Here is a 24,754-nt window from a genome sequence, read left to right as displayed (position 1 = left end):
AGTATAGAGTTGAGGCACAAAAATCTATGCAGCCAAAAGTCACCCAAAGTGACCCCCAGCCCAGCGATACTTACTAAAGCCTGACACTGCAACATGGCTAAAGGCTGTTCCATAGTTGTTTCAGTTACGCTTGGCTGGGGGCGGCGCAATTCTTCTATAGGCTACTTAGAAGGATAACAGTCTAGCCTATGGAAGGATTGCACCACCCCCAGCCGAAATACTATACCTGCCAAATAAATATATAACAAACAGATCATTTATATCATACAGAGTGACATTTGAAAGAATTTTACCAAATTTATATATACATAGAATATGTCCCTTTTGCATCTTTTAACTCGAACCACCATTTTGTGTTGTTTTGCGTGCTCCATTCCTGACCACCTGAAATAAAGTAGTTTCTAACTGTAACAGGAAGACATGTAGGAGTAAAATACACATCTGTCTATTCCTTGGCTGATTCACCATGTATGTCCTGCCTTTGTGTGAGTACAGTGCCACATATGAGACAGGAAAGGTTTACTACTTTACGGGATTATCCAGTGGCATGAAAAGACTTAATTTATTGCAAATAGTATTGCTATGTAGTTTAGAGTCCTGCAATGTTCAGGAGTATATTTATACTCTAAATACCTGTGTCTCAACTTACCTGTTGTTATACATGGTGATGAGCTTTGTGGGAGTTCAATTTCCCCTTTTAATATTTTTTATTCCCCTGCCTACTTATAAGTTCCATTTCATTTTACTAGAAAATGGCTCATGTGTATGTAGTATGTCATGCCATGCATTTACTGTATATACTCGAGTATAAGCCTAGTTTTTCAGCACCCAAAATGTGCTGAAAAAAGTCACCCTCGGCTTATACTCGAGTCGGGTGCCATGGGTCCCTCTAGACTAACACCCTCTCTCCTTTGTGTGCAAATTAGGCCACCTGCAACCAGACCTTCCAGTGCCCTGGCCTAGGCTCCCACTAGCAATACTTATTTCCCCTTACATCCCTCCGGGACTGGGTCTGCTGCCAGTTTGCCAATGTGCAATGAGCATGGGGTAGTACTCTTATTGTTTTTGTTGACCCTCTTCTCCGCTTACAGAGCTAGTTTACTGTTTTCTTTTAAATAAATATTGAAAAACATATACCCCACTGATGCCTCAATTAATGTAATTTTATTGGTATTTATTTGATATTAAAACATAGCAGTAGCTGCTGCATTTCCCACTCTAGGCTTATACTCGTGTCAATATGTTTCTTAAAGTTTTCTTAGGTAAAATTAGGTACCTCGGCTTATATTCGGATCTGCTTATACTCGAGTATATACGGTATATCATTTAGTCTTAGGTAGGAGGCAGGTTGATTACTTAGATGGAATAGACTGGAACCAAAAATATGGACCTATGGTAAAGTAAATCATACTGATATATACTATAAATACCTTATTTTTTTAAGTTGTTCCACATATAAGTGTGCTGATAGTATGTTCTGCTGTCTTTAACTAAGAAGGAAACCCTTTATAGCTGAAAAGGATTTAAATGTTCCCAGCCAGACAATAGATTTAACTACAAAATAAAATATATTTGCATTCAATTAGCAGCATTAGAAACCTGTGTCCTCTGCAGCTTCACACTTAAAATTGTTAATTAGACTAGCATATATTTATCTAGAAGTGTGAATGCTAGATGACGCAGATAAATATTGAAACTAATTAACTATGTAGAAGTGGTTACTTTGGAGATGACATTCGTTAGGTAACAGCCATCTATCTGATATAGATACTTGATCCTTAGATATGAATATCAGTATTATTATGACCTTAATTCATTTCTTTTTGTAGGTAACCACATATTACCTAACACTCTAGTAACTAACTAGTCAAACAAGGTAAATAAATAAATCCACTAAACTGCTGTGGATGTTTAACCCTTTCCCTGCCAAAGACGTAGCTCCTACTTGCTGGCATAAAAAGGTGTTGAACGCCCAGCACGTAGGAGCTACGTTTTCTTTATTTTGCGCTCGTTCTCTGCGCACGCTGCTTCATCCGAGCGCAGAGAACGATCGCAAAGTAAAGGACCCCCTAGGGAACGAGCGGAGGGAGGTTACTAGAAAAAGTCGGGCACGTAGATTCTACGTGCCCGACTTTTTCTGCTCCCTCCCTAACTTCCTGCGCTCCCCCCTCCGCCCCCCCCCGCTTCCTGTAACGCTGCTCACCATCTGCAGCTGCTGTCCCGGCGTCTCCTGTCTTCTCCTGCGATCTTCAGCTCCTCTGACCCTAGGTTAGTGCTACATACACACACACAATCACACATAATACACTAATACACACTTATACTCACACTTACACACACACATATACATTTTTTCACAGCACTTACAGCATTCACACTTACTTACACATGTGTACACACTCACTTACACACTTATGTAATTTTGTAAAAAAAAACTATTTTCGCATCGTTTTTATTCTAGCCTGAAAAAAATGTTTTATTGTCATTGCGGAAATCGTATTCGCTAACCGCACTGCGCAATACCTTTTGTGTATTATTTTGGTGTTTTTATTACATTTTCTGTGATTTTGGTGCATTTTTAGTCATTTTATTGCATTTTTAGCCATTTTATAGCATTTTCAGTTATGCATAGTTGTTGTTCGCTTGACTTTGTCTGTAAAACTAATTTGCCCAAGCCAGAATACTCAACCTGTGATTCTGACTGCAGATATCACTAGGAAAAAAAAACATTGATTTTAGGTTTTTTTTTGTGATTTTAGCGATTTTATTGCATTTAATATTGTTCTTTGTTACTTGTCTTGCACATGGACATTTTGTCAGCTGTATTTCAATTTGGCTTCTTCTGTACCCCACTTAGTTTGGTAAATCTATGCATGTTGGGCATCAAACTGTTCAGTAGACCCATGGCGTTCATATTTAGGGTGTTTTATGTTGGTACGCTATGAAATGTGGGCTACATAATGGGGCAAAATGCAAGCTTTGTAACAATTTTCAGAAATGTAATAAAAACCGTTCTGTTTAGCATAGCTTTGTAGTTTGGTAGTTTGCAGTAGAAAGATGTATTTACCCATTTTTGTTTTGTCAGAATGTGTGCTTTCAGAAAATGTATGGTTTTCTAGGGTCTCCGTACTGTTAGGGGATCTTATGGCACATAATACACATACCGGTTGCAAAAACTGCACGAGCCGGAGCGTCACTCGTGAAAATTCATATGCATTATTTTCATTTGGGTGCCCCTGTACTACGCATAGTTTGGTAAATGTATGCATATAAGGCATCAAACTGTTCAGTAGACCCCTATCGTTCATATTTAGAGTGTTTTATGTTGATACGTTACAAATTGTGGGGGTACATAATAAGGTAAAATGCAATCTTTGTGACGATTTTCAGAAATGTCATAAAAACCGTTCTGTTTAGCATAACTTTGTAATTTGGTAGTTTGCAGTAGAAAGATGTATTTACCCATTTTTGTTTTGTCAGAATGTGTACTTTCGGAAAATGTATGGTTTTTTAGGGTCTCCGTACTATTAGGGGGTCTTATGGCACATAATACACATACCGGGTGCAAAAACTGCACGAGCCGGAGCGTCATTCGTGAAAATTAATATGCATTATTTTCATTTGGGTGCCCCTGTACTCCGCATAGTTTGGTAAATCTATGCATATAGGGCATCAAACTGTTCAGTAGACCTCTGGTGTTCCTATTTGGGGTGATTTTCCTTTGTACGCAAGAAATTGTGTGAGATAAATGCTGCAAATTGCTAAATTTTTAGTAGATTTTCTGAAATGTCATAGAAACCACTAGCTTTAGGAAAGCTTTGCAGATTGGTACTTTGGTGTAGAAAGGACTCTTTACCCATGTTGGGTAACGTGTACTTTCCAAAAATATATGGTTTTCAGGGGTAACCCTATATCTACGGTTTCTATCCCACATAAAACTGCCAGGTATTTATGAATTAGGTAAAGGTAAGCCATGAAATTAGAGTGCACAAGGTATATTTTGGGGTCTCTAAGTGCCATGTGCTTTGATAAACCTATGTACAGTGGGCATCAAACTGTTCAGTAGACCCCTGGGGTTCATATTTAGGGTGTTTTATCTTGGTACCTAATTCACCTATAGAAAATAAGATGCTGCATATTAGAAGTTTTGAGGTGATTTTTGGAAATGTAATAAAATCGGCAAACTTAGGAAAACTTTGCGGCTTGGTACATTGGAGTAGAAAGACATGGGTACCCATTTTAGATTTCAGGGAATGTGTACTTTCCAAAAATATATGACTTTGTGGGGTGAGTGTACTTTTTACTAACTTTAGCCCACACAAAATGATGTAAATGTGTTGATTTTGCAGAAGCTGAAATGACAGAAATGGCAGATCATATGGGGTATGTTCACATTGGGGCCCCTACATGCCACATACTTAGGTAAACCTAAACATATTGGGCATCATACTGTTCAGTGGACCCCTGGCGTTCAAATTCAGGGTGTTTTATCTTGGTACCTAATGATACATGGGAGATAAGATGCTGTAAACTGGAAGTTTTGAGAGGATTTTTTGGAAATATTATCAAAATTGCCAACTTTAGGAAAGCTTGCAACTTGGTACTTTGGAGTAGAAAGACATGGGAACCCATTTTAGATTCGGGTAATGTGTACTTTCCAAAAATATATGGCTTTCTGGGGTGAGCATACTTTTTTTGTAGTTTTGTCCCACACAAAATAATGGAAATATGTTGATTTTGCAGAAGCTGAAATGACAGAAATGATAGATCATATGGGGGTATGTTCACATTGGGGCTCCTACATGCCACATACTTAGGTAAACCTATACATATTGGGCATCAAACTGTTCAGTGGACCCCTGGCATTCAAATTTAGGGTGTTTTATCTGGTTACTTTATGACCTATAAGAGATAAGATACTATAGACAGGAAGCTTTGAAGCGATTTTTAAGAAATTTCACAAATTTTGATAAAAACCAATAACTTTAGGAAAGCATTGCAACTTGGTAGTTTGGAGTAGACAGGCAGTTCTATCTATTCTGGATTCCACAGAATCTGTTCTTTCTAAAAATGTATAATTTTCTGGGATAAACCTTCTGTTAGTGGAATTTGTGACCTTGAAATCTAAAGTATGCAGCTTTCTGGAGCAGTGCTTTGGAAATTTGGTAGTGTACTGCTGGGAGTTTTTGACCTATGTCAGTGAGAAATCTCCATAAAACTATATATATTTGGTATTGGCGCGTTCAGGATACATGGGACTTTCCAAATCAGTTGTATTTTTGTGCATAAAATAATTTTTGTTTCTGGTGTATGTGTTTATATTATGGAAAATATTATTTTTTTTCACTTTGTAGACATTTAGAAGCCTATATCTTGTTACAGAATTGGAATTACACAAAAATTCGAAAAATTTGAAAGCTTAGGTTGTCCTGAAAAAAACGATATATAGTTTTCCTGGGTAAACTAAAAGTTCCCCCTAGGAAAAGCCCCTAAAGTGAAACAGTGCAAAATGTTCAAAAACTGTCTGGCAGTAGAAGTTCCACTTTGTTCAAAATGGCTGGCAGTGAAAGGGTTAATAAATCTGTCTCTTCATTTTTATTAGTTGTTTATATTTTTAACAATGTATTTGTTCTTTCCTCAACAAATACACTTGTTTTGTGAGTCACTGACAGATTTCACCTGGTCTAAATGGCTGCATTCCAGCATGAGTCCGAAATGTGCAATGCATTACTGAAAAACAGCATGGCTGAGTTGTTTGCAATAGGCAGACTGAAGTAGAACACTAATAAATCACCTTCTAGCAAAATGTGTTACATTTTTCAAAGAATTTCTGCATGCATCCAGAGGGAAAGGAGACAAACTGAGCTGCACAAGATCACTTATTTTTAAAAAAACGGTACAGATTTTTGCAGATATGCTTCATTTTAGGTGGAGAAGCAGTAGATGTAATATTTTTTTTGCCTTTACAGCTCCTTTAAGATAATTTGTCAGAAAAAATCCAGTGGAGCCCATGGGCAGGCTAGGGGCTATATCAATACATTTAAGAACCACTTATGACCTATAGGTCTTTTGGATGAATGGTTTTAAGCACTTTTGGAAAAGAGTTTTAAAAAACTTGATAATAAAGGCAATATAAGCACAATCATTACTGTAACTGAAACATACCTTGAATTGGATTGTAATTTCCACTGTGATCAAAAAGTACTGTGCACTTAAAAATAAACTAATATTCTTAATAATGTTTAGTGTCAGCTTTGACCTGTCCTTTGTTCTGTGCTGAAAAATAACTACATGCATTGGCTTATTTGTAGTATATATGGTGAAGTGTGTTTGTTGGACGTGCAGCTTTTCAGACCATTCAAACTCCAACAAAGTTGTGTTTGTTGTTGTTTTCCTTTATTTCTTCAGTTGTGAAGGCACAAAATAACCATAGTACTCCCCCATTTGCTGCTTTTTGTGCCTGCATTCCCAGGCATGGCGTTGGCCTGTTGTCTGAATCCTTCAGATTACTGAGAGTGTTAAGGCTAAGGACAGAGGAGGTTGTGCCTTAGCTTCTGTTTGCCTGCATCTTCTCTGTGGGTGGAGAGAAGCCGATGCGCTCTGTATTTGCACTAATCTATGCAGCGTCTGCCAGATACATTGAGCTGATGTCAGTGCGAAAATTCATACTTTCATGCTTTCACTCCAAAATCTACTTTGCAAACAGGCTAATTCCTTGTCTGTGAGTGCAGGTACACAAAGGAGCAGATGGAAGTGCATCAGCTTCTCACCACTTGCAGACAGAAGCTGAGGCACAGCCCTGTGGTGACAGACGGGGTCACTGTTGCCAGCAGGAAACCACCTCTCATGTTCTGTTCTTTCTGCTATCCTTAAAGGAGAAGGAAAGGTAAAAACTAAGTAAGCTTATTAGAAAGGTCTATGTAAATACAACCATAAGCACTTACAGTAATGCTGCACTGAGTCCTCTATCAAAAGCAACGCAGGATTTCCTGTCTCTTCTTTTGTAAACATGATATTCCAGTGTCTGACTTCCTCTCTCAGAAACATCCTTAATTCCTGTGGCCAGAGTCTGCGCAGTTCTCTTCTCTCTCCTGCTCCCCCCTCCCTTAGGAATGTGTGATCTCAGCTGTAACGGCTAGAGCTGCAGGAAGGAAGCTACCTAAAATGGCAGCTGCTAGCTTAAAGGGGACCTGTCACCTTAAGAAATAATTTGACATTCTTTTATATTGTGTTTGTTAAGCAAAATAAACTTTACTTACACTATATAAGTAATATAAATCTTGTTTCCTTCAGTCCTGGAATTACACAATAACATCAAATAGGCAGGTGCCATTTTGTGGACAGTGTTATTAAGACAAGCTTTGTATCACACCAAAATCTTGTGTATGTGCCAGAATGGGGGACCAGATGCCCAGGCCCATGCACTGGCTACACAATTAGATGGTTAGGAGGGAGGGGGAAGTGAGAGCTGAATTGAAAGTTAAAGTACTTGCCTGCCCCGCCTCTATGCCTAAGGCATGGAAGCGAGGCAGGCAATATATGATTGACAGCTGAGATTTTTAAATGCCTTTATAATGGGTTTGGATGTGTTAATATAAAAATGAATTTGGGTTTCTTGTTTAATTTGAAAAGGACTTTTATATACAGTTTTTTATGTCTGTGTGACAGGTCCACTTTAAGCAAATGGAGAAAGCTTCTAAAGCTGTTTACTCAGGTATGTTAATGGTTTCTGCAGAATAAATATAAGGGCTGATTCACTAAAGTGCGTTAATTTTTATCGCACGCTTTTTTGCGTTAAAATAGACACGAAAATTAACGCACGATTCACTACAGTATTACCGCGTGCGTTAATTTGCGCGCAAACACATGCATTAATTTTAACACATGCGTTAATTTGTGCGCCGAAATAACACTAACGCATGATTCACAAACACTTCGATGCGCTAATTATCGCATTAGTCTATGCAAAAATTAACACCTACTTGGGCCAGGCGGTAATTATAGAAAAGTACAGTTAATGAGCTTTTGGCAACACAATATGGACTTTGCAGTGGGATTTATTCAAGTCTGTGTTGGCCCTAGAGTGATGCAGCCTCCGTTTTGCTGGGAAATGGGCATTTTCAGTACAGTAATTTTCTGCAAGTATTGGCATGTATGGCTAACATGGCGTGCGTTTATTCGCATGACTATTTATATGCGGCTACTATTTATATGCGGCGACTATCTATAAGCGGCTACTATTTATATCCGGCTACTATTTATATGCTACTATTTATATGCAGCGACTATTTATATGCAGCGACTATTTATACGAGGAGACTATTTATATGCGGGGCTTGATTAGCGCATGTACCATCAAATACCGCACGAAAATAGTCTTTGCGACTAAAATAACACATGCAGTATAGCGCGTTAATTAACACAAGTATGCTTTTAGTGAATCGTGCGTTAAGTCGCGAAAAATTAGGCGCGCTAAAAATTTTACCACATGCTATAAATAACGCACGTTTGAACTCACTTTAGTGAATCGGCCCTAATGTGTTCTAAGTAGCACTAATCTGGCAAATCTATTGGCAGTAAAATGCCAAAATCACTTTCCTTCTCCTTTAAAGGGGTGGTTCACCGTTAAGATAACTTTTAGTAGTATACAGTTTTATTGTTATTACTTTTTATAACGTATTTTGAAATTCAGGTCCTTTCCTATTTCTATATCAGTCTTTCATTCAAGCAACTCCCTGGTTGAATTGGACCCTAGCAACCAGCTAACTGCTGAAATTCCAAACTGGAAAACTGCTGATCAGAAATTTACATAAATAAAAAGCTACTGCTCTACATCATACTTAAAGTTAACTCAAAGGTGAACAACACCTTTAAAGGCCACAGACAGTATATTTAACTGTGAAGTTGGCAGAATACTTGCGTTGACCTAGTTTATTGTATCTGTACTGACAGGGGGGGGTGGTTCCTGCTGCAGTATTTCCATATGATTACACCCCTCTTATCACTGTATGCCCCAGAAGGAATCTTGCATGCCAGTTCTAAAGAGCAGTGCGAATTGAGAAAATAGGGTGCACCCAAACAGTCTGAGAATATTGATACCATGCAAAGCTTAAAGAAGAAGTAATCCTTTTTTTTCTATCTTTAAAATGACTCTAAACAACCCCCAGAATAACATACCTTAGTCCCTGCATTTAGTCTGATCTGGTGTCTGATTTATAAGTTGAAATCTTCAGCTTATATATTCGATTGCAGGGTAGTGGAAGAGCAGAGCCTTCTGGGCACCAGCAGCTTTTTTCTGTGGTCATTCATTACGTTATGATTCACTGAAAACATGCAAAAAATGCACTAAAAGGACAAGGAAACCCTTTGCCACAAGACTTTACTATATTATTGGGAGCCCTTTGTTGTACTAAATTGGTAACTTTTTCCCCCCAAAATACAGTTTATTATATGTTTGGTGCCATCCTGCTTCACTAACATGGCCGCCGTGATTACTCTGCGCAAGTGTGAACGCTTCTTCTCTTTTCTCCCCCCCCCGCTGCCCTGCAAACCTTGATTTTGTGCAGAGCTGGACAGGAGGCAGGAAAAAGCTGGCGCACACACACTGATCTGCGCTGAGGAAGTAAAAGCATAAAGCCCTTGCCGATCAGTGTGTGACTTCCTGCTTTTGCCCCCATAGCAACCATGTGACTCAGTTGCTATTGGGGTGTTCTGAAACAGGGTGGGCATTGCAGGAATCATGATCTAAGTTATGTGCATTCATTGCTTACTGAGTCTAGCTGATGCGCATGCTCCCGTCTTGGTCTTGGTGCAGGAACACTGCATTATGGGATATTTTTTTCATTGACTCTGCAGTTTTTTCTTAAGTGTGGTGAATAAGCAGCTGAATGGATGGAAATAAACGACAATCACTAGCGCTGCACATCACACAAGAGGTATGCTTTCCCAGTGCTTCACATACAAAGACTATGTACCCAAATCACAATTCATATCTGTTGGAAACTACTGATTAACAGATATTTTGCACCAGCATGGATTTTGTTGAAAACATCCTGCATCAGTTGACTTTGGATTATTTTAAACACTGTAAGTTCTGTACTATAGTAATACTGAAAGAACCACAACAATATAATCAGTTTTTAATATTTGCTGATTGATGATAAAAATTTATCTGAACTATTACTGTAATCTGCCTTGGAAACTTACTGGGAAATATTCAAATGTAGGCCTCTATTCATTGCCAACTGAGGGCTGTGCTGGTAGTGTGTAGAAGTACTCATTCTTATCAGTGTTTTTCCATAGGCAGCAAAGAAGTTGTTCACGCTATATGATGATACAAACTTTCATGGCTGTTAGAGTAAATTACATAATCATTGTTTGGAATTCAGAAATCTCTGAGAAATGTGTGAAATATTTTATTAATTATCTTAGCATTCATAAAGCCTTGTCTGTCTCAGAGTTTTTGTATAAATGGCAGCATCTTTTGTTCCATTTTGTATTAAAAAAAAGTGATTCATTCTCTTTCTTTATCTTTCTTTCAGTTTTATTAAGCTAATATCTACATAAAGAAGCACAAATGAGACAAAGTAATAGCTTTTATACAGCATTCTCTCGTGTTAAGAAGACTTCACTGTGTGTGGACAATACAGATCCGGGTAACATTTCAGAAGCATTTGAAAGGAAAATTACTTTAAAAGATGTGAATCTGCATCACTGCACACAACTTAATTAAATTTCATCTCAAAAGAACTATTTTATATTCAGTCTTCTTGTTATATACATAGGTTTCTCATCCTAGAAGTTGTCTAACAAGTTATATTTGATGTCTAGTAAATAGATTGTATATTTTATTAACTACATCAAATTGTCTATAAGCTTTGCACTCAGACACTGAGATTGTTATTAACACGGTCATATTTAAGTGGAATATGCCTATTATCATTGTTGGTCATGAAGCATTTGAGTGTATACTTCCAATAAACTATAAATTATACAGGGACATGGATTGTGCAATCACATGAAGACTGCAAGAGTTTTGTAGAGGGCTACAGCATTCCTTCATCAGTTTTAATGCATTGCCTGGAGGGTAAGGAATTTGGATGATTTGAAGAGTTCCGATCATCATTTTTGGGAAATGTAAATGGATTCTCTCTTGTACCATAGAAAAACACATCGCAGACCCTGCACCCCTGAACTGATTTACTTGTCACACCCTTAAACTGACCTCTGGATCTTTTCCTCATTCTGTCTGTTCAATCTAAATTGTTCAACTTCTTATTCAGTAAAGGATTTTTTTTTGTAAGTGAATAATTACTGTGATAGAAGAGAAATTGACAGAACAAATAATGACTATGAACTACTAAAATACTGTGTGTAATTGTAATGATTTTAAAACAGGTTTCTCTAGGAGTTTAAAGATTCAAATCTTGGTAAACTGTTGTAGCACAGAATGGATCTGAATTGTTTAAGTGCTCCTTCATGTTATTCATTTTTGCTTCCATCACCTCTAAAGAAACTTTGGAACCTTAATAAGAAAACTTCTCATATATATTATATATGTGCTAAATATTGTGTGGATCCTACATTTATGGTAGTAAAATCTTTTAGTACGATAATGTGTGTTACCATGTCAGTATTAAGGAGAGAGCCTCGTAAACATCACCACACATCCACTTCTATAGTGTCATGCTGTTATACTTTCATTCATGTCCATAAATGAAACACTTGTGTCAAATGTAAATGTCGAAGCAGAAAATCCAACCCATTTTTTCAGTGTATACTTTATGGATGCCTTAAAAGTGCCATTTTCGTGTAATTTTAATTTGTAGGTCTAGTTTGTTTCATTTTAGCTGTGAATACAACTACTAACACAATCCAAATTTTGAAGTGCCCTTTTATGTCTTAGGCTATAAGGACATTCAAATAGGAGGAAAAACAGAAAATGAAAAGTATTATATAGTGTATCATTCGCTAATCAACACTTCCACTAATTCAGTATGAACCAAAACTGTTATGCAGAAGTGCGCTTCGTTTATAGTCACTGGGGGTGTCTAACTAATTGGCAAAACTAATTGGCACCACCTAGTGATCTTTTGTTTGCTTTAGTTTAATTCTTTTCAGCAATATGGTTAATGCTGACAATAATTTGGCACACAAAAAAGTCTTTATATTATATTCTTGTACATTTTTACTTTGTGTGTCTTTATCAAGTAGAGGGCTTTTTCTATCTTCAAAACAATAGAAAACTTCTAGAAAACAGCAACCATAAATTAAAGACTATGATACCAACAGTCTCTTAACTCCTAATAAGTATAAGGGATTTTACCTAACTACAATCAATTTTAGCAAGAACTGGCTGATCAGCTTCAAAATTTACAGTGGTTGTGGGGGAGGGGTTGGGGATACATATAAGCCACTCCCAAATTTGACAAAATAATGGCTTTGTGATGCACGCTGGAATAAAAAGCTATTTTCATTTTCCTGCAATGTATACAAATGACCAAGGGAACCAAAAATTGGATTATACTTAGATTTAATTGGTGAGTGCATTGTTACAGCAACGGTGGGGCTCTTGATCCGAGGGAATGTGGGTGATTGGGTATAAGCAGGTTTGAAAGTTCATTTCCACATCACACATATAGAGATGACAACAAACATCATCCAATGTATTGTATTGTAACTCCTTCTAAAGTTAAAACGGAGTCTGTTTAACTATACATTTGATATAATTTTCACAAGCCTAATTTGTATTAACCATTTTGTTTACTGTACTACATTTTGGAACAATTTTTTTCTGGTTTTCGGAACCTTTTGGGTGCTGGGATGTTTAATAACTGGTTTCATACTCTTATTGCCTTAACAAATCACACAATTAGCCAATAAGAGAACAACTGCAGTAGAACATTTACATTTTATTGAGATGTAGCAATGTCTGAAAAGCTTAGTAAGTGGCAGATTAAAAGCCATTGCATCTTCTACACCCCACTTTCAACACAACTACCTGCTTTGACATAAGAGCAGCAGAGGAGCCAACTGAGAAGTCTGCAAACAGGTTAAGACATAGTCAACAGGCAGACTAAGGTTTGGGTAGGCATGGGCATAGTGAGTATGCAGGCTGAGGTCTGGACCAGCAAAGGGGAATTCAATAGCAGGCTGAAGTCTAAGCCAGCGGAAGGCAGGATCAGCGAGAGAGAGAAGGAATCTAGAGACAAATTCAAACAGGTTCAGAAACAAAGGTACGAACAATTATAAATCAAGCAATCTTTCTTTCGACATTGGTCAGAATATTGATCGGCAGCTGACAATGAAAGTTGTCTATTGTCCAATTGTTTGCAGGCCAAGCAGGCAGCTACATACAGTTCTTCCAGATTCAGATTTTGTAGCACTGAAGGTCGCAAAAAATAGTCTAAAATTTTTCAAGATTTACTATGTGTCAAAACAGCTATCCGAATCACAGTTTTGTGACTTTTTTTTTCCCCCCACAGGGACTTTTTCTGTTCAGACTTTTAAGGAAATGTCAGATATTTGTGGAAATGAGTTTATTTAAATTCTTAAAAATGAGGATTGTTAGAATTAGAGTTTTAGTAAATGTGTACCTATGAATGCCACCAGTACACCCAAACTACTCACAATGAATAAAACTATTCCCCCACTGCCCCACTCCAATAGATTCCATCCAGTGGGAAGCAGCAAATATATGACCAGTAATGCAGTGTCGGACTGGGATGCCAGGGGCCCACCAGAAAACCTAAGACCATGGGCCCACTCTCCAAACTATTTTTTATCCACTTCTTACTCAGTCTCTATATGTTCCTAGTTTATCTTTACATACTATATTCTATTCTATATATTTAGTTGCTTTGTTCCCATAGAAAAATAAGTAATAACCATGAATTTGGCCAAATGGCTAGAAGCAGGAGGGCCCACTGACATTCCTGGTATCCCTGTAGGCCAGTCCGACACTGAGTAAATTGATCCTGAAACAATGATATTATTGTTTTCACAGAAAGTGCTAGACATCCCAGTGGACAAAACTTGCAGCACCAATACAATGAAGAGAAGAAGCTAAAAGTAATTGTTTAAATGACGATATCCTAGAAATAATATTCTTAAACATTACAGGTAAAAGCTTTTTTTTTTAATTATATTTTTCCAACATGCCATTTGATAATTCCATAATGACACAACCACTATAAGAACTAAAGTGTGTCCTTCTGGCTCTGTGCTTTCACACAAACCAAGGGCATAGATTAACAGCTTTTGCCTCTAGTCAGTAAATGAGCGTGCTGGCTGGGTAACCTGTTTTCCTTGTGTATAATCCAAATGCAGTTTGCAAAGGGCTGGCTGTTTATCTTGTGTAAACAAATCTCCATCCACAAATCAGTAAATAAGGTAGGTTTATTAATATAATGTTTCATTTTAATTGAATCTTCTGTTCACTAAATGGTTTTGCGGATTGACTACAGAATAATTAAAAGGCACATTATAAATTCACCATTACTGAGTCTCAATGTCACGCACGGAATCCCAAACCCAGAACAAAAGCTAAGGTCCCGGTCTCAGCTCACTCCTCTGCCTATAACAGCCACCTTTCGCTTCAGGAGGAGCCTCCGCTACTCGGGTGCCGCCAGGACTTGTGAGAGGGCAAATGTTCTGGGCAGACTAGGGAACCTAGCGTTTAAGTAGAGTTTGGGAGAGGAGACGAAGGTGGAACAGGCCAAGGTCAAAACCATGCAACCGAGATACAGAGCTGAAATCCAGAAATAGTCAGAAAACAGGCAAAAGGTCAATACAGACGGCAAACAGCAGAGTCAAGGTCAGGCAAAGGTCAAAATCCAAAGGACAACGAAAAGGCCCCAGACCACCAGCTACTGTTATGCCCAATCCTGATTTAGTAGAAATATTTAACCTTTTTAGACAAGGGTTTTAGGTTATATTTGCCTACAAACTGAATTCATTGCACGTTAGGTAAATACTGCATGCATAGTTTTTTCTTTTGAAAATGATCACCCCTTATGGACAACCCTGTTTTATGTTCCTATTACTTGTTTCTGTGAGTATGACACAAGGAGAGTATGCCTGTTCTTTTTGGACTATACTTTCCACATGATGAAGACTCACAGAAAAAATGTCAGGTTCAGCCAGGACTGGAACACTGGTTTGGGTGTTTCTGGTTGTGTGTTTTTGCCTCCTGAGCCACTGGAGGTAGTTGGGGCCTGACTAAAGCTCCTGTCACTCTCCTTGCAAATGTTGCCTCCTCCCTTTTCTCCTTCCACCTCATTATCCTCATGTGTTTTCCATCCATAAGCTTGTCCCTTTAAAAGCCTGTCCCTGGCCAATGCTCGGTGCTTGGTCATTGAGTTTCTTTCTATGATCTGGCCTTTGTTATTCTGTTCCACTCCTCTTCCTTCTGCTGTCTTTGCCCGCTTGCGCATGCGCAGTAGAGTGAAAAGCCGAACTTTAACAAAAAAGTTGGCACTACATATGTGCCAGCCCAGGGATTCCGAAGACAGAAGAAATAAGGAAGAGGAAATACTCGCTGCAGCTACCCCGGGCAGGTGCGGTTTTCCCCTAACAGGAGCACCAGCCTGGGGTAAAAGGTAAGTGATTAAAGTCACTGAGGGTGCCTAACATTTTGGCACCCCCAAGTGACTTAGCCTTTCCTTCCCCTTTAACCAACAGATAGTTTAAATCATGTGAAGTGACCTATTAAAGACTCTCACCAAACTAGAATATATATATCAGTAAATATTGGCCTTTCCTTTGATCCACCATTTAGTGATGGGCTGTGTGCTCCCTCAGAGATCACCTGACAGGAAATAATGCAGCTCTAACTGTAACAGGAAGCAGTGTGGGAGCAAAAGACAGAACTCTGTCCATTAATTGGCTGATGGGGCTTAGCATGTATGTGTGCCTTTGGCTTATTTGTGTGCACTGTGAATCCTATAATCCCAGGGGGCATCCCATCATTCTTAAAATTGCAATTTTCTATTTAGGATTACCCAATGGCACATAGCACTAAAGAGTATATTTTTATGAAAATGGTTTATTTCGATGAAGCAGGGTTTTACATATGAGCTTGTTAATGCAATATATTATTATAATACAGATCTACATTGCTTTGGGGTACAGTTTTCCTTTACGCCTGAGTTACATGGGAAAACACTTGTATTCCCTAGCAACATTCACATACAGCAGAAGTGTTTGCTGGGAAATGTAACTGTAATGTAACCTGTTACTTTCTGGCAGCTTTTAATTACCACTGCGCTAGGAATATACCCATGATATCCCTGATGTATCTGTGCCTTTTAACTTGCTCATCTGCTTGTTACAGTTAAGTTGGTTGAAAAAAAGACCAAAGTCCACCAAGTGAACCCCATTGCACATATATAGATTTCTACTGACCTATCTATACACTTACATAAATAAACTCTTTGTACTAATAGCTATATTAACTAGATTTTAGTATCAAAATAGCATTGGATACTATGCTTGTTCAAGCCCCTCTTAAAGGCATTAACAGGCCTCTAGTGCGCTGATCGTTTTTATGAGAAAAAAGAATATCCCCATGTCTCTATAATTTCCTCTTACCAGAGCCTTATAAAGAGGCAAAATTATGTTTTCATCCCTTAATTTTATTACATTTTTTATGCACTTTAGTAGCCACTGAATGAAACTGCCTGGAATTAGACGACTTGTTATCTACAAAAATACCCAGATCCTTCTCAGATAAGGATCCCCCAACACACTAACATTAAGTGGCACATTTATAAAAGTCCGAATTTTGAATATTTAAAAGCACGATTTGAAAAAATTCGGACTAACCACGATAATTTCTGATGTGTGTTAATTGCGCAAAAATTCACATTGTGGTTGTACGAAAATATTGTGGTGCGATCCGAAAGTTACAACATTTGTGTATCAGAATGATCGGAAACGGTGCAAAAACCTTTTTTGACTTTAAACCTTCAATGCATTATTTTAGAAGCCTTCCATAGGACTCAATGGCACTCTACAGCTCCAACCTGGCCAATAGAAAGTCACGATACCGAAGCTTGAGTGAATTCTGAAACTTTCCTAGTCGTTGCGACAAATACGAATTTGTCGCACAAATTGACGCAAAGCACGAAATAGTCGCAGAATTTAAGGAAAATATCGTGGAAATTACGCATAGTTCTATAAATTAGAAAAAGTTATCTGGCAGTGTAGCAATATAAGGATAGATAATGAGGGATAAAAGTTATAGGTACCACAAATACATGTAATGACCCGCTGCTATTAAGTCCTGTCTTGTAGACTGATGTCAATCTACGGCAGATGAGTTAGACAAATCCTTAGAATCATTATTAGAAACAAGGAAAACTATAGGAAAATTATTTTTTTTCATTCTCTATTCACTAGAGCCTGACTAAAAGAAAGGAACATTTATCTCTAAAAGATACAGATCAGAAGATAATTCCTTTTTGTTATAATATTATCTAAATAGAACCATCATCTCCAACAGCACTTTACAGAGTAAATGGGCACCACTGGATGAGACAAATGTAGTATTAAATCAACCAGCCAGAAAATAAATCAGGTTTCCTTCTGGTCCCCAGGCAGTACACTTAAAGGAACAGTAACACCAAAAAATGAAAGTGTATAAAAGTAACTAAAATATAATGTGCTGTTGCCCTGCACTGGTAAAAGTTGTGTGTTTACTTCAGAAAGTCTACTATAATTTATATAATAAGCTGCTATGTAGCCATGGGGGCAGCCATTCAAAGGAGAAAAGGCACAGGCACATAGCAGATAACAGATAAAACACTATTGTATTCTACAGAACTTATCTGTTATCTGCTATGTAACCTGTGCCTTTTCTCCTTTTTTCCAGCTTGAATGGCTGCCCCCGGTGCTACACAGCAGCTTATTATATAAATTATAGTAGTGTTACTGTAGCAAACACACCAGTTTTACCTGTGCAGGGCAACAGTGCATTATATTTTTATTACTTTAAAGCTCTTTCATTTTTTGGTGTTACTGTTCCTTTAAGAGGGAGAGCGCCTCCTCCAAGTACAGGGAAAAACACTTAAAGGAACAGTAACACCAAAAAATGAAAGTGTATTAAAGTAACTAAAATATAATGTGCTGCTACCCTGCACTGGTAAAATTGTGTGTTTACTTCAGAAAGTCTACTATAATTTATATAAATAAGCCGCTATGTCGCCATGGAGGCAGCAATTTAAAGGAGAAAAGGCACAGGCACATGGCAGATAACAGATAAAACACTATTGTATTCTACAGATCTTATCTGTTATCTGCTATGTAGCCTGTGCCTTTTCTCCTTTTTTCCAGCTTGAATGGCTGCCCCCATGGCTACACAGCAGCTTATTATATAAATTATAGTAGTGTTACTGTAGCAAACACACCAGTTTTACCAGTGCAGGGCAACAGTGCATTATATTTTTATTACTTTAAAGCTCTTTCATTTTTTGGTGTTACTGTTCCTTTAAAGGGGACCTGTCACATTAAGAAATAATTGCAAATCCCCTTTTATCGTGTTAGTTGAGTTAAACTAACTTTACTTACACTACATAAATTCTATTCATCTTGTTTCCCTCAGTCTTGCAAGTACACCATCACAGCAAGCAGGTGGCTGCCATTTTCTAAATGCTGTTATTAAGACAAGCATTGTATCCCAAAATGTTGTTTATGTTCCATAATCTGATGCACCTGATGGCCATGCCCATGTACAGGATACATAAATGCAGTGGCATGTAGAAAGTGACAGTAATTGTCTGCCCTGCCTCTATGCCTGAGGCAGGGCAGGCAATATATGATCAGCAGCTCAGGTTTTTAAATACAATTATAACAGGTATGGCTGTATTAATAAAAAAAAGAACGTGGGTTTCATGTTTAATTTGCAAAGGAGTTTTTTTTTAATACAGCTTTTTATGTGTAGGTTACAGGTCCCCTTTAAATACTATCTCCCTCTGTACAGTCCTCAGTGTTTTTTCCTGTTCTCCAAGGATAGCCTTTTGCCTGGTAGTTTAAACTGATTATCAAGTATATGAATCTGCTAGAAAAACTCCTTTGACAAAGATCAGAGTGCGTTTGTTGACAGCTGTCTCAACCCCACTGGCACAGAAAACAGAGGTTTCCTCAGAGCAGATATGTAAGGGTGCAACTTGGTCATTTGTGCACTCCTTTTCAGATTACATTTGGCATAAAATATCACTAACAGTGATGCCATCCCTGTTTTTTTCTTTTGAGTATCTCTTAAGGTGGCCACACACGTGGCGATTTGCGATCTTTCGTGCGACCATCGGTCGCACAAATGATCGTTAAATCCGCCACTAACCTTCAGGGCTGGAACGGCAGATCAGGAGGTAGAAACAATAGGATTTCTGACGGCAGATTTTGCTCAGGCGCCCAATCAAAATCTTTTAACCTGGCCGATCGCGAGTCGACCGATATCAGCAGCCTCCTGCGATATCAGTCGACTCACCGACTTGCCATACACGCACCGAATATCGTACGAAACGAGGATTGCTAATGTGGTGCTGTTATTTAAAAAGGGATCCAGTTCTCAGCCTGAAAACTATAGGCCTGTTAGTCTGACATCAGTAGTTGGAAAACTTTTGGAAGGAGTAATAAGGGATAGGGTACTTGAATACATTGCAGTTCACAATACTATTAGTTTGTGCCAGCATGGTTTTATGCGTAACAGATCTTGCCAGACTAATTTAGTCGCCTTTTATGAGGAGGTGAGCAGGAACCTCGATGCTGGAATGGCAGTTGATGTCATCTACTTGGACTTTGCTAAAGCGTTTGATACAGTACCTCACAGAAGGTTAATGATCAAATTAAGGAATATTGGCCTAGAACATAATATTTGTAATTGGATAGAGGACTGGCTGAAGGATAGAGTACAAAGAGTGGTGGTAAATGGAACATTTTCTAATTGGACCAGTGTGGTTAGTGGTGTACCGCAGGGGTCAGTCCTTGGGCCTTTGCTTTTTAACTTGTTTATTAATGACCTGGAGGTGGGCATAGAGAGTACTGTTTCTATTTTTGCTGATGACACTAAATTGTGCAAAACTATAAGTTCCATGCAGGATGCTGCCGCTTTGCAGAGCGATTTGACAAAATTAGAAAACTGGGCAGCAAACTGGAAAATGAGGTTCAATGTTGACAAGTGCAAAGTTATGCATTTTGGTAGAAATAATATAAACGCGAACTATCTACTGAATGGTAGTGTGTTGGGGGTATCCTTAATGGAGAAGGATCTAGGGGTTTTTGTTGATAACAAGTTGTCTAATTCCAGGCAGTGTCATTCTGTGGCTACTAAAGCAAATAAAGTGCTGTCTTGTATAAAAAAGGGCATTGACTCAAGGGATGAGAACATAATTTTGCCCCTTTATAGGTCCCTGGTAAGGCCTCACCTTGAGTATGCAGTGCAGTTTTGGGCTCCAGTCCTTAAGAAGGATATTAATGAGTTGGAGAGAGTGCAGAGAAGTGCAACTAAACTGGTAAAGGGGATGGAAGATTTAAACTATGAGGTGAGACTGTCGAGGTTGGGGTTGTTTTCTCTGGAAAAGAGGCGCTTGCGAGGGGACATGATTACTCTGTACAAGTACATTAGAGGGGATTATAGGCAGATGGGGGATGTTCTTTTTTCCCATAAAAACAATCAACGCACCAGAGGTCACCCCTTTAGATTAGAGGAAAGGAGCTTCCATTTGAAGCAGCGTAGGTGGTTTTTCACGGTGAGGGCAGTGAGGTTGGGGAATGCCCTTCCTAGTGATGTGGTAATGGCAGATTCTGTTAATGCCTTTAAGAGGGGCCTGGATGAGTTCTTGATCAATCAGAATATCCAAGGCTATTGTGATACTAAAATCTACAGTTAGTACTAGTGGTTGTATTTATAGTTTATGTATGCGAGTGTATAGATTGGTAGGTGTGGGTTGGGTGTGCTGGGTTTACTTGGATGGGTTGAACTTGATGGACACTGGTCTTTTTTCAACCCTATGTAACTATGTAACTAACTATGTAATTATCGGTGCGTGTATGGCCAGCTTTAGGTGTGCTGCTTGTGGGCCTGATGTTTTTTATCTTCTATTAGAGGAGAACTAACCCCCCCCTCACCTTAACTGCCCTGCAATGACTCCACTCACCCCCCAGCTGATTTCTGCCTAGCCCCAACTGCACATGCTCAAGCAGGGTCCGTATCGACAGTGAGACTGGAAGCATTGAAGATGGCACCCAGGTACGATGCTGTGCTTCTCTGCATTTTTTAGCATGGGCTTTTCTATAGGGCCACTTTTTAAAGTTATAGGCTATGCGAGAAGGGAGAGACGAGGGGGGTCGATGCAGGGCAGTTAAGGGGGCTTTTGTTCCTGGGGGGTTAGTTCTCCTTTAAACACTGAAGATTGTAGAAAACAAGGTAGTATTTAAGTTTTTGTCCTTGAAGAGGGGTCTCCCTTTAACTGGCCATACATGCACTGATGATATCATATAAAACCTTGTTTTATTCGATATTCGGTGTGTATATGGCTGATTAACGAAACCAATATTGCAAAGGCTGCGGATATCGGTCGTCTTGACGATCAGCCGGTTTAAAAGATTTTGATCGGGCACCATTGAAGGCCCCCAAATAAAATCTGCATTGAGGGCTGAATTGGCAAGTGGAGGTAGAATTCCTATTGTTTCTACCTCCAGATCTGACAATTCAGTCCTGAACGTCATTAGGGGAAACAAAGGATCTTTCCCACGACCAATGGTTGCAGGAAAGATCAGAATTGCTACGTGTATGGCCACATTTAGGTATGCTACCTGAGGGGACCTGAAGGAAACACAATTTCCAGGTAATAAATTCTACCTTTCCTGACATTATTATGTTGGGTTGAAAACCCCAACATACTGTTCTTCGACTTTAGCTTATTCTTCCGCTTCTTCTTCTTCATAGCGCCCCCCATTTTCTAAACGCTACTCCTCCTACAGTTTTAGGGGTACAACACCCAAACTCCCCACACATCTTCGCCCTATAGCGGAGCAATAGCTTTTTGTGGCGCTGCTCCGAATCCCCCAATTTTCCCATTGACTTTGACAGGGAAGATTTTCAAACTGCTGCCACACTTAAAGCTTTAAAGCTACAGCCCCCAAACTTGAATAACATAATCATGGGGTCACTCCGAATGAAGCAGCAACATTTGTTGGATGACCCCAAAGTGGGAGGGGCCAACAACAGCCAATCAAATTTTAATCATTGACTTTAATGGGGAAATTGAAACTGCTGCCAATCTTACAGCTTTGAGGCTACGCTCCCCAAACTTGAATCACATAGTCATGGGCTCAGCCTAAATGAAAATAGGATGATTATTGGATGCCCAAAAGTGGGCGGAGCTGTGAACCGCCAATCAGATTTGACCTATTGATTTGGCGGAAATTCAACCTGCTGCCATTCTCACAGTAATAACGTCGGGGTCCCGAAACTTTTTACACTTGGTCACTAGGGGACTGCAGTTTATGTTTTGAAAAGTGGGCGAAGCCACCAACAGCCAATCAAATTTCACCTATTGATTTTTATTGGTTTGATGCCAGAGTTCGCAAACTTTGCACAGTCAGTCACTGTGTGACTTTGTACTCAAGGTTAGAAAAAGTGGGCGGGGCCGCCAAAAGCCAATCACATTTCTTTCATTGTTTTCAGTGGGAAAATTTTAACTGCTGCCATTCTCACATGTTTAATGTCAGGGTCCCCAAACTTTGCACAGTTTGTCACTAGGTGACTATGTTCCAAGTTTAGAAAAGTGGGGGGGGCCAACAACAACTAATTAGATTTCACCTATAGACTTCATATGTTTAAATTTAAACTGCGGCCATTCTTTAAATATTAATACTAAGGTCTCCAAACTTTGCAGAGCTAGTCACCTGGTAACTGCAGTTCAGAGTTAGAAAAAGTGGGTGGAGCCAACAACAGCCAATCAGATGTCATTGACTTTCAGTGGGGAAATTTAAGTTGCTGCCATTCAGACACTATTAAAACCAGGGTCCCCAAACTTTGCACAGTGGTATTTACTGTATAAGTGTGGTCCAAGGTTAGAGAAAGTGGGCAGAGCCCATTCAGTGACTTCATGTTTTTTAACCCAACATGAAGTTTGTTCTCAAACTTCCCTTTCTAGTTTATACATACTATTTTATGCATGTAGGAGGAATTTTTTTTTTTTATTTGCCTTCGAAAATGGAAAGGAAATATGTTGGATAGGTGGGTCCTTCAGTCTATTGTCTGCACATGCCAAGTGGAGTTTTGTTCTGTATCTCATAGATTTTCTTGGCAACTACTTTCAAGCTTTCAAATGTTTTGCCCTGATCCACCTTAAGAAATGCAGCAAGGTACAAACCTAAACTAAAGACATTGTACATCAATAAATACACAAAAAGACCTTCCTCTCATGGAAGCTTATCTTCATGTGCCCCTATGTTGAGCCCAAAAGGAATGTATTTTAATATTTAAATACAAAATATAACTATAATAGACAGGCTAGCTGATCTTAGACACACATTGGCCAATTATGTTGTAATTTAATTGGTTAATTTGCCCACATGCCTGGCTGGAGAAATAACCTGATTAGGTTGCCCTGTGGGCCAGACATTCCAGGGAATCTGTAGGAAACCTGTACAGACACCAGAACATACAAATGCCTTGTAGTCCTGTGCTCTGGTTGAAATCAAACTCAGGGGCCCCCAGTGCAGAGGGGCAGCAGTGATGTGCTGCCATGATAACTTGACTGACTAAATTTGTAATAACCATGTAAATTACTTTTGCAGTTTTATAACTTAGGGTTGATAATCAGGATATTTTTATTTTTGCTTTGCATTGACATGCATGCAGGTTTTATAGTTACTAGTAAAAACCATAAACCTTTTTCATTAGTTCCGTACTATGCTTATACATACTGGCTAGAGGGGTTTCTACCACTGGTAGCTACACTATGCATTATATTGCATTCTTATGCACAGAAATAATATCAAATCATAATTAAAAAGCTCAAAAATCAATTTTATTACTTGTAACTATGGGGGAAATGTAATTAAAGGTCAAACATAGTTACTTCTCTCCAACTACCAGTAATGATACTCCCTTTGTAAAGCTGCAGGAGAAATTTGCCATGAAAAAAACGACAATTGACTTCAGTGTGTTGTGAATTTCCCCACGATTTTGCAATTTTCAGCAAGGCAGTATGGATTCACTCATCACTAATTGTGAATACAGAAGCACTCTTAGCCTATACAAAACAGGACACAATTATGTTGTTGTTGCACATCTTATAGAAATGAATAATATACAGTCATGGCCAAAATTGTTGGCACCCCAGAATTTTTTCCAGAAAATCAAGTATTTCTCACAGAAAAGTATTGCAGTGACACATGTTTTGCTATACACATGTTTATTCCCTTTGTGTGTATTGGCTGGAGAAATAACCTGATTAGGTTGCCCTGTGGGCCAGACATTCCAGGGAATCTGTAGGAAACCTGTAGAGACACCAGAACATACAAATGCCTTGTAGCCCTGTGCTCTGGTTGAAATCAAACTCAGGGGCCCCCAGTGCAGAGGGGCAGCAGTGATATTTGCTGTGCTGCCATGATAGCTTGACTGACTAAATTTGTAATAACCATGTCAATTACTTTTGCAGTTTTATAACTTAGGGTTGATAATCAGGATATTTTTATTTTTGCTTTGCATTGACATGCATGCAGGTTTTATAGTTACTAGTAA

At 38.7% G+C, this 24,754-nt stretch overlaps 1 protein-coding gene across 4 annotated transcripts in view; it reads left to right on the top strand.

Moving 5' to 3' along the window:
• lhfpl3 (LHFPL tetraspan subfamily member 3) overlaps positions 1-24,754 on the top strand; it is a 48,007-nt gene that overhangs the window by 18,809 nt on the left and 4,444 nt on the right. For 2 of the 4 annotated variants that reach the window (NM_001126783.2, NM_001345945.1), the window contains 1 exon segment: positions 10,542-11,815. In NM_001126783.2, the coding sequence (NP_001120255.2) occupies positions 10,542-10,555 (14 nt within the window). In that variant the 3' untranslated portion in view covers positions 10,556-11,815. 4 annotated transcript variants of the gene reach the window in all.

The sequence above is a fragment of the Xenopus tropicalis genome, chromosome 3, assembly GCF_000004195.4.
Source record: "Xenopus tropicalis strain Nigerian chromosome 3, UCB_Xtro_10.0, whole genome shotgun sequence".
NCBI classification, from domain to species: Eukaryota; Metazoa; Chordata; class Amphibia; order Anura; family Pipidae; genus Xenopus; species Xenopus tropicalis.
The sequence above is the reverse complement of the archived record's forward strand: the minus strand, read 5'-3'. Positions and strand labels throughout refer to the sequence as shown.